Below are 9,486 nucleotides of genomic sequence, written 5' to 3'. Positions count from 1 at the left end.
TGCTGCTGTGAGATAGGGACCTTTCATAATCTGATATTAACATCTCATTGAGAAATTTGGGGGTAAATGTACAAAACTCTATTCAATTTCTCAACAATAGAGCCAACCTTTATTCAAACAAAATCCACACTTAGCCTACTCTCAATCTAGCACCACTTGCCCGGTGCGCACAGGGTAAACAGGGAGGCAGCCAGGTGTGTAGTAGCATCAACACAAAGTTGAAAACGTTTTTTAAAACACGTATGTAAAAAAAAACATGCATTGGCTAGACACGGCAATGTTGACCTGACCACTTCAGTAAGCACCTGTTTGACAATGAGTGTTAAAAGTAATAAAATCGCCACAATGTAGTAGGGGAAGGGGTTCACATCACATCCTCTACGTCATGTTGACCATTAGAACCATGTTATGACCTGGTAGCCGATGGCTATGAGGTAGGAAACCTCACAACCAACACAGTGAAGGGGCCACATGGCTGAGTTGGATAATACATACTTCACTGTGCCAGCAGAGCAGAATACTGCCGAACGTTCCTAAGTGGCCCCTCTTTGGTCAATACTGGGTAAGGGATATGGATGAACTCACCGTTACAATAATATGGATATTTCCATGAGAAACATTCATCCGACACTCATCCCCGACCTGATGTGCTTTAGAATTTAGAATTTTAGAAAGCTTTAGAATTTAGAGTGCAGCATCGATACAAGTGTGTTGTTCCCTCTTACCATAGCCTCTCTACGAACCAAAATCCTGTTATACTGTCTCAATATCTGTCCCTGTGGAGTGCGTCAGAAGCCAGTCAACATGAGAAACATACAAAGCATTCATTCCTAATCAACTTGACAAATGTGTTCTTGGGAGCTGGGGAGTTTGACGTGATTGTCGCGTAATATGCAAATCCATAAAACGCCTCGTAAAAAACACAATTACGCCATTGAACACTGAATCCATAATTCATCATACTGTACTTTGCGCCACCAACATCGTATGAGACATTCTCTTTTTTCAAAAGAAAGACATCGTTGTTTTTTTCCCCTAATAATCAATTTGATTCAGAATTGCTCGGTCCAAGTCCTTCCAGTGGTCCCATCCAGTGGGAGAGGTAGGGGGGACGGGCAAAGCTTGAGAGAGGGTGTCATGAGGAAGGGAGTGGGGGGGGGGAAATGGCGGAGGGGTGGGCAGTTCTTTTGGTTGGATTGGTACAGGGTTCCTATTGGTCATGGTCCTGTGAGCAGGTGTTGACCAAACCCATCCAGACTACTCTATAACTCCCCGACGCCCTGGAGGAGAAAAAGAGAAACAGCTGGTTGTTGAAGTCACAAATAACAGATACACTGTCCAGTCAGATCATAACTCCGTCTATTTTTACAATCTACTTTTACAATACCAATAGTCTTGCACTGAGAAAGTAAGGTACATCCCAGGTTCCATTTGCCTAAACAGCCATCTCTGTAAGCGTCACCCACGCCCGTCTCCTCCTAGCTGTACCTCTGCTATACAGCCTCCATATCGTCTCCTCCTAACTGTACCTCTGTTCTACAGCCTCCATATCACCTCCTCCTAGCTGTACCTCTGCTATACGGCCTCCATCTCGTCGTTGCTGTTGCCGTCCTCCTTCAGCGACTCCTCCTCCTCGCCGGCGGCCTCCTCCACGTGAGCCATCATGTCCGCCATCAGGGCCTCCTCCAGTCTCTTCCTCACGCTGTACACCAGCTCCTCCTGCTTCCTACACTCCCCGCCGTCCAGAGAGCAGACAAATAGTTGATGATATACTACATCATACACATACTATACTATACACAATGAAGACGGACGGCACGGGAAAACGTGGCAATACCAATCCCTCTCTCACAATATACGTACGTTGATGAATGAATGAATGGTCTTTATTGTCATTGCTACAGTACAGGTACCAAACAACGAAATTAAGGAGTACGTTGTACGTATTCCACTCAGCGTTAAACTATTCCAAATATAATATCATAACACACGTTCGATTCTTATTGGCACTGCGATATGATTCCGCAGGCGATTCTGCGGTCGGTTCTTGTCGGCCTTCGCAGGACTGTACGGCTGGTTTCTCTGCGTCTGTGCGTACCTGATGTCCTCGTCGGTGACGATGAAGGCCTTGCAGAGGGGCTGTGTGGTGTTGAGCCACACCCCGGGGTTCTTCTCCACGGCTGCAGACAGCTGTCCGGTGATGGGGGCCGAGCTGGTGTGCAGGGCGCTGGCTATCGCTGAGAGGAGGGTCTTGTCTGAGCATCCTGGGCCGACCCCTGGATGAAGGAGAGAGGAGGTCATAATCATGAACATTGAGTACCACAACCTGACCAAAGTCAATGAGAAGTCAAGGGAAATATTAAGATGCAGCAGAGCTGCTGTTTTTTTTGTAAACAGACACCAGTGCTCCTCAGTCTCACCTTGTAAGCCCTTGGGCAGTTCCATAGTCTTCACCAGCTCCTCTGCGATGTCAAAAGCATTTAGACCACTCAGCTTCCTCTCCCAAAAGAGCTGTGGACAAAAAGACCAGTGGGTTAACTTAATACACTCGCACTTAAACCTCATATTTATCTGAATCATAACAACATAGATCCGATGTCAGCGTCCTTCTTAAAATCCTTTCTAATGGTTTGATTTTATATGAGCTGTTTTTCATCAGGTGCTGGTATGGTGATGGTATAGTGGCTGTTTACCTGTCTTGGCTGGTCGACGGCTTTCTGTGGATCTGTCTTGACTTTGTTGCTGGGGTGGTTGGTAACCTTAGTGACAGGCTGCTTAAAGATAGAAGCAGTCTGTCTGACCGGGAGGGATGTGTTCAAGTCGGGCTTGCCCTTGAAAACACACACAGAAGGAAACATTAGCTGACCAACACGTTGCCATGGCGCTGCTCCAATTCTAAATACGTCAGTTATCCTTGATTGGCTCCCTGGGGTAATGTCGTGAAACTTTTTTGCATTTTTTTGCATTATTCATTTTTCTGAAGCTGCTGAATGTCAACAAATTATGATGCATCTGTTTAGGACCCAGATGAGGCAAAATGATTGAGATTGACATCCTTAAGAGGCCAACCGCCTTACCTTGGTCTGGTTGTTGTTGTCGTAGCGTAACCGTTGTCTGTTCTTGTTCAGTTTGCTCATCAGCATCTTCCCCGTACGGAAATCAAAGGAGCTGAGGTCCATCTGGTTGCCAAGGTAACGGGCCAGCTGAGGTTTGCTCCGAAACTTCTTCCCGGTGGGACTAGCCGAGGTAAGAGACAAGAGACCACAGTGAGATGCTGTGAGTCACTGACCAGATGATAAGAGTAAGACAGGACTCACACACACACACACACACACACACACACACACACACGAGAGAGAGAGAGAATACAACAAACGCTTTCTATGCCACATTGTTCAAGCAAAAGTCATTATACAAAAAGTCGATGTAAAATAACTACATGCAAAAACAACACAGCCAAACACAGCAAAGCAGAACTCACTTGGAACAACTCAATGGTATGAGTTCAATGGATGAACAATGAGTTTGATCATATTCATTCTATCCTAGAATTCTATCCATATCTTATAATATACTAGAATAAATACTTTTATATTCATCGAATTCAATCGTAGGATATAATTTATCTTTATGTATATTTATACATATACATATACATACACACACGTCATATTACGACCTATAAGACTACTGTGCACGTTCACCAGCTGAGCCGGGTTAAGTATTGGGATTTCTGTACAATTAAATGATAAACTTGATACAATGAAACATCACTGAATGAAACCCATCTTTTTAATATGGCCTTTTTAAATGACTAAATTATGATTATATAATGATTAAAGCACTTTGAGCTGCAACGTTTGCAGGGAAAGTGCTATACAAATAAAGGCTATTATTATTATTATTATTATCACTGGCGAGGTTGGCCCATCAAGTGTTCGAATTTCGAATGTTAGATTGGAAATATTGTTTTCAGAATTCCACCCTGCGCGCCTGCAGTTGTTACTATAACAGGATAGGCACCATTTAGTTGATGCAATGATTTAAAAAAAATTTGTATTTAAAATGTGTGTTTTTAAAAAAAGGCCAACTCTGTATATGATTGGTTGATTGGACAACACTATGGAAACGTCGTGCTTTCAGATTCATGCAATCTGCCTCACACAACTCAGCCTTGCGTGCGTGCGTGCGCATACACACCACAGAATGAACATTCGGGGGTAAGAGAGACACTATAATAAATTATAATATAATACGGTACCACAAACTATACCCCCTCTCTCGTCTCTGCTCAGCCTCCTCCTCTTCCTCACCTCTGCTAAAAAAAAGGATGTGCCAAAGTGTTGCCATATCAGATATTGTAGCAGACAGTATCACATCTCTCTCATGTGATCATTGGGGTTGAGCTTGACTGATTATAGGCTTTTGTTCCAACAACGTCTGGCCCTGTCCTGTTTGGCCTTAAACATTGGGTTTACATTGCACAAGCTCCTTATCCAACAATTCAGTGCAAAGCTGGCCTAGTTAACCCCTGATGCCGCAAATAGAGCAGTACACCCCCCCCTCTATGGAAGCATATAGCTGACATAATTCAAATGCTAATGCAATATGAGATTGCAATTGCATGTTCCACCTCATATTGCATTAGCATTTGAATTAAGTCAGCTATATGCTTCCATAGCCCTCCTCCCCAACTTTCTGTCTCCAGGTCCCTCCCTCCACCCCGAGTTCCATCCAGAACCCCACCCAGGCAGCCCCCCAACCCTTACACCAGCCCAGCCCAGTAACATCTTGCATGATAAGCAAGCAACCCCCCCCCCTCTCCCCTCTCCAACTTCCAGTACCTAAAATAATAGACATCGCTTTTCCCGGCAGACAAACCCGACTTTCTGGTCACTTCTTCCATGTGCCAGCCCCGGGGCAGAGCCGCGCACGAACCCCGGTTCGAATCCTCCATGACTCCCTCTCTCTCTCTCTCGCGCAAGTTTTATAAATCCGTTGAAGTTCTTTTTTGGTTCTTTTTTTTATATATTTAGGATAAAAATGTCGTGCTCTGTTATAATAATAATACTAATATCATTTGTCTATTACTATGACATATGGCGTGTGTGTGTGTGTGTGTGTGCCCCCGAACCGACGATATCGCATCTCTTTCTTTGTCGTTGAGCAGGGGGGGTATTCCATCAACGTCGCTAAAGGAAAATCCTGGCTTATTTTTGATAACTCTCGCGAGACTTATCAGAATGTGATGTGCCTGGATATTTTTTTAGGAACTCTCGCGAGACTTGGTAGACTAAAACCTGGATTTTCTTTTAGCGATGTTGATGGAATACCCCTCAGATCGCTCCGCCGTACGTAAACCTTTAGACGCGTCACTACCTTGCCTGTCTCGGGGGAGGGGGGGCGACGAGTGTCTACATCCGCCAAAGAAAAGACATAGGGACAGTATTATTGAGATTGAGAAACACCGATTCCCGGTGATCAAAGTCATTGAAATTGACCCGCGGTTATTAGGTGCGCTAGTTTAAAGGTACACAATAAGCTTAATCAGATTTAGGAGTATATGTGACTGTAGATATGATTTAAGTTTATATAAGTTTCATGTCAGGGACTATATTCACTAGGTGAAATGTGAGAATGCTGGGGGAGTCGCTTCCATCACGACAATGCTCCCTTGTCACTCGGACAGAAACCTGCTTTTCTGAATGGACAAAACTATAACATGATCATTTCCAAAAAGGCTTAGTTCATCAAATTAACTTATATTAAAACCGGTTATAGGCCTATTAGATATATAGAAATATGCTATGTTTATTAAACAATTAGTCTATTAAGACAACAAGAATGAACAATTGTCTTACCAAATTCTACTAGACAAAGATAATTATATAAATGACTAACACAATAGACATCTTTTTATTTAATTTTAAAAAATATCATTATAACAAAAACTGAACTGTAACATGTTAGAATAGTTACTCGGATTGGAATCCGACTACTGGAGGCTACTGCGATTTCAGACCCACTCGAGACCACCAAACCCCCTGAACGACCGTAGCCTAAACACCAATGCAACAGTGCATTTTGCATTCCCAAAACAACACATTTGCACATCGAACACAGAAACAGTAGACACATCAGACGATACCTTGCATTATTTCTTTTGATTTGCCTACTTACTCGTTTTTGTCCATCTCGCATACTATCTGGGTTCCTCTCCCTCTCTCTCGCTGTTAAATCCCTTCTCTCCCCTCTCCTCTTTCAATCCCCTCCCCCTCCGATGAGAGAAATGAAAAGGCATTATCCCCGCAGACTGGGAATGGGAATCGTACCCCAGACTAATAGCTGACTGGTAATAATAGATATCGACGGGGGGCTTGGAACAAAACAAAACAAAAAAAAGTAGCTTTGCATCCAGTTGGTTAACATGTAACAAAAGGAAAGGCAACAATGTGTGTTTTGTGATCCAGGTGAGTGGGTGACTGAGCCCTTGGAAACTTCAGTCAGTGCATGTTCATTAAAAGTTATTATGTTATTATGTTAAAGTTATTATGTTCACTAAAGTGTAAGCAAGTGTAATCAGTCAATTTCCTGTCCGAAGAATCTGGAAATACATCTGGCTGTGTTTACGTTGACATTATCTGACCAAATCCACACTTATTCTCAAATTATGTATCAATCACCAATTAATGACTTAAAATGTTTCCAGGTGACAAAAAATGTCCTGTCTGAGATCGATGTGTCTATGGCCCTGTATACATGCATACAAATTACTTATGGGAAAAACCAGACAACATAATTTTGAAGCATTTTTACACTTAAGTCAATTTATTGGGTTAGGGTAAAAAAAATAAAATAAAATACTATACCAAGCACAATGTTCTTTATTGTCTTATCATGAAATATAACACTGAAATAGTAGTAACAGCATTTGTCCATCATCAAACACTTGAATTATTGGCAATGTTCAGAATAATTTGACAGACTCACGAGTAAAGGAAAATATTTATTCACATAAATACCATAGGAACAAAACATAATTCAATTTGACAACATGACATCCCTTCTTAGTGCAAACTGCTACAAGCCCCACTTGATTGGCTCGTCAGTGGGACGCCTCGACACACCAACGCTGAGTGGGAGCTCCACCTACAACCTTCCCCAAGTCCTGATCCTGCAGACAGACAGAGTCCATTCATTCATGTGCAACAATATGTGTTGTATGTGCAATATGTGCAAAACAAAATGTGCAATATGACAACCCTTGTGTACATAAGGTTCAGATATAGGAAAAGTTAGGATATGTATAGCATAGCATAGAGTACAGCACAGTGTTTTATTGTATAGTATAGTAGTATAGTATAGTAGATAGTGTACATAGCCTTTATTTATGTAAACCAGCTCTTTCCCCTTTTTTATTTTACCCATGGCCCTCTTGTCTTTAGTCTTTTTCCAAGCACCAGGGGAGCCCCCCCTCCTAAATTTCGTTGTATGGTACCTGTACTGTATTAATGACAATAAAGACCATTCATTTATTTAAAAAAAGAAAAGAAATGAGACTTTCTGTCTCATGTGTATGAACTATGTAATACATTCACTTGTTGGTGGTGGTGGGGGGTTCTACAGACAGTGCCACCTGTTGGCCACTTGATAGACTACACCTACAGAGCTGAACAACTGTTCATTCTGAATGAACCCACATATATATATATATATATATATATATATATATATATATCATTTATTTGGAATTCAGCATTAGTCTTGCCTACATTCACTTCACTTACATTTCTGTGGCTTATTGTGTCTCTTATTCATCCTTCTTGAACTTCCCATTTATGTAGGGGACCCAATCAAGGAACAGTCTCCAGTCTGTGGCGTGGATCAGGCCCACTCCAGCCACTGTCCCCCAGAAAGCCATGTTGGGGATCCTGGGAAAAGGAGGAGAGCATGAAAACACGAAGATTCACCCAGATTTAGTCACTTGAGGACATATAGGGCTATCACACTTTGCACCATGGAATGTACCACTACTGGTGAGATTTACACTAGGCTACACATTGTGGAGTAATTGTAAATCGATCTGGATAAAAGGCGTCTGCTATTTATTTTATTTTTTTATCATTTAATTCTACTTTTGCTCTCTATATGCCTTTAAATACAATCTAACGTAACCCTTATTACCCTGAGGCCAGAGATACACTTATCATAAGTATCATAACAAGCCAACAGCTAACTAGCTAACCAAGGCTGCATTCGTAAACTCGCTCAGAGCGCCCGGAGCGCACACTGGCTTCAGCGTCACGAAGGGAACCGTGTCATTTGATTGGACAAGAGGCACTCCATGAGTGCTGGTCAGATTCCCAGAGCAGATTTCCGAACGCATCCAATGTCGTTAGCAAGCAAGCTAGCTTAGACAAACCAGATAAGCTAGCCAGACAAACTCCAGATAATGTTGATGAAGTGACAGAATAATAGTACTTGTCCCAACTTACCACGTCCGTGAAATGGAGACGTATTTAGCCCCCACGAACTTGTTGAGTATTTTGGTGATCATCCTTCCTGACCTTCCCTCAGTAGAAGCTCCTCCAGCGTGAAATGCGCAATCTGGCAACCCTGCCAGTAACCAGTTATCGATCTTGATTGACAGGACTCGGGATCCAATGGGAGGGTGTTGTCTGGACTCGGGATCCAATGGGAGGGCGTGTCTGGTGGCCACAGATGGCCGCTTGGTTAGTCGAGGACCCCACGAGTGTCTACTGTAAATGCCAGTTGGAAAAAAAAAACTTGTTTATTAAGAAACGGTACATTTCTAACCCTTGTCTATTAAAGAATGGTACATTTCTAACCCTTGTTTATTAAAGAACGGTACATTTCTAACCCTTGTTTATTAAAGAACGGTACATTTCTAACCCTTGTTTATTAAAGAACGGTACATTTCCAGAATTCACTACACTCTTCTCTCAAGGCACCTCGTAAAATCGTCATAGGGGCCAATACATAGGCCTATTTTATTTACAGATGCCTCCTTAATGATTAATGAATGTATGAATTGATGAATGTGTGCTTAATAAACTCCCCCCCAAAAATTCGGAAACGTTATTTCGGTCGATTATTCCTCCCCCAGGGGTGCAAACTTGTCACCTTTTAGCCGTTTTGACCTCAAAATAGGTCAACGATGTTCATAAATGTTCTTTGTATTCAGGCAAAAAACTATTTTGTCACCTTTTTGGGCCATCACCAGTTTGCATCCCTGCCTTTAATAATACCAATTGGTATTGTATTTTATATCGTTGCAAAGCCTGATTAGTCACCTTTACAACGAGATACAACTTGTACGGATCATGCATTCGTGGAATGAGCAACACCGCTAACTGTGTGGGTAGCGGCCCCCCCCCAATTTTTTTTTTTTGCCAAATCCCCTGCAATATTCTTCCGTTGGTATTCACTCTCGTTTTTGAGCTTCATGTGCTGGCAGGTGTGTTC

General features: G+C 42.4%; 2 protein-coding genes across 2 annotated transcripts; both read right to left on the bottom strand.

Moving 5' to 3' along the window:
- Positions 1 to 1,120: 1,120 nt before the first annotated feature.
- Positions 1,121 to 6,194, bottom strand: mbd3b (methyl-CpG binding domain protein 3b; the record flags this gene model as incomplete). Its single annotated transcript, XM_080536415.1, has 8 exons — positions 1,121 to 1,280; positions 1,571 to 1,726; positions 2,099 to 2,276; positions 2,421 to 2,511; positions 2,694 to 2,831; positions 3,078 to 3,237; positions 4,262 to 4,318; positions 6,181 to 6,194. The coding sequence occupies 7 exons, from the start codon at positions 6,192 to 6,194 to the stop codon at positions 1,576 to 1,578; spliced, it is 789 nt and encodes a 262-aa protein (XP_080392541.1). The 3' UTR covers positions 1,121 to 1,280; positions 1,571 to 1,575.
- Positions 6,195 to 6,993: 799 nt separating this feature from the next.
- uqcr11 (ubiquinol-cytochrome c reductase, complex III subunit XI) lies at positions 6,994 to 8,557 on the bottom strand (the record flags this gene model as incomplete). The annotated part of the gene is made up of 3 exons (XM_080536040.1): positions 6,994 to 7,174; positions 7,788 to 7,931; positions 8,496 to 8,557. 2 exons carry the CDS (start codon positions 8,555 to 8,557, stop codon positions 7,811 to 7,813), a joined length of 183 nt encoding a protein of 60 aa, XP_080392166.1. The 3' UTR covers positions 6,994 to 7,174; positions 7,788 to 7,810.
- Positions 8,558 to 9,486: the final 929 nt, after the last annotated feature.

The sequence above is a fragment of the Nansenia antarctica genome (assembly GCF_963989245.1).
Source record: "Nansenia antarctica genome assembly, chromosome: 7".
Taxonomy (NCBI): Eukaryota; Metazoa; Chordata; class Actinopteri; order Argentiniformes; family Microstomatidae; genus Nansenia; species Nansenia antarctica.
This window is presented reverse-complemented; position numbering and strand designations above follow the sequence as displayed.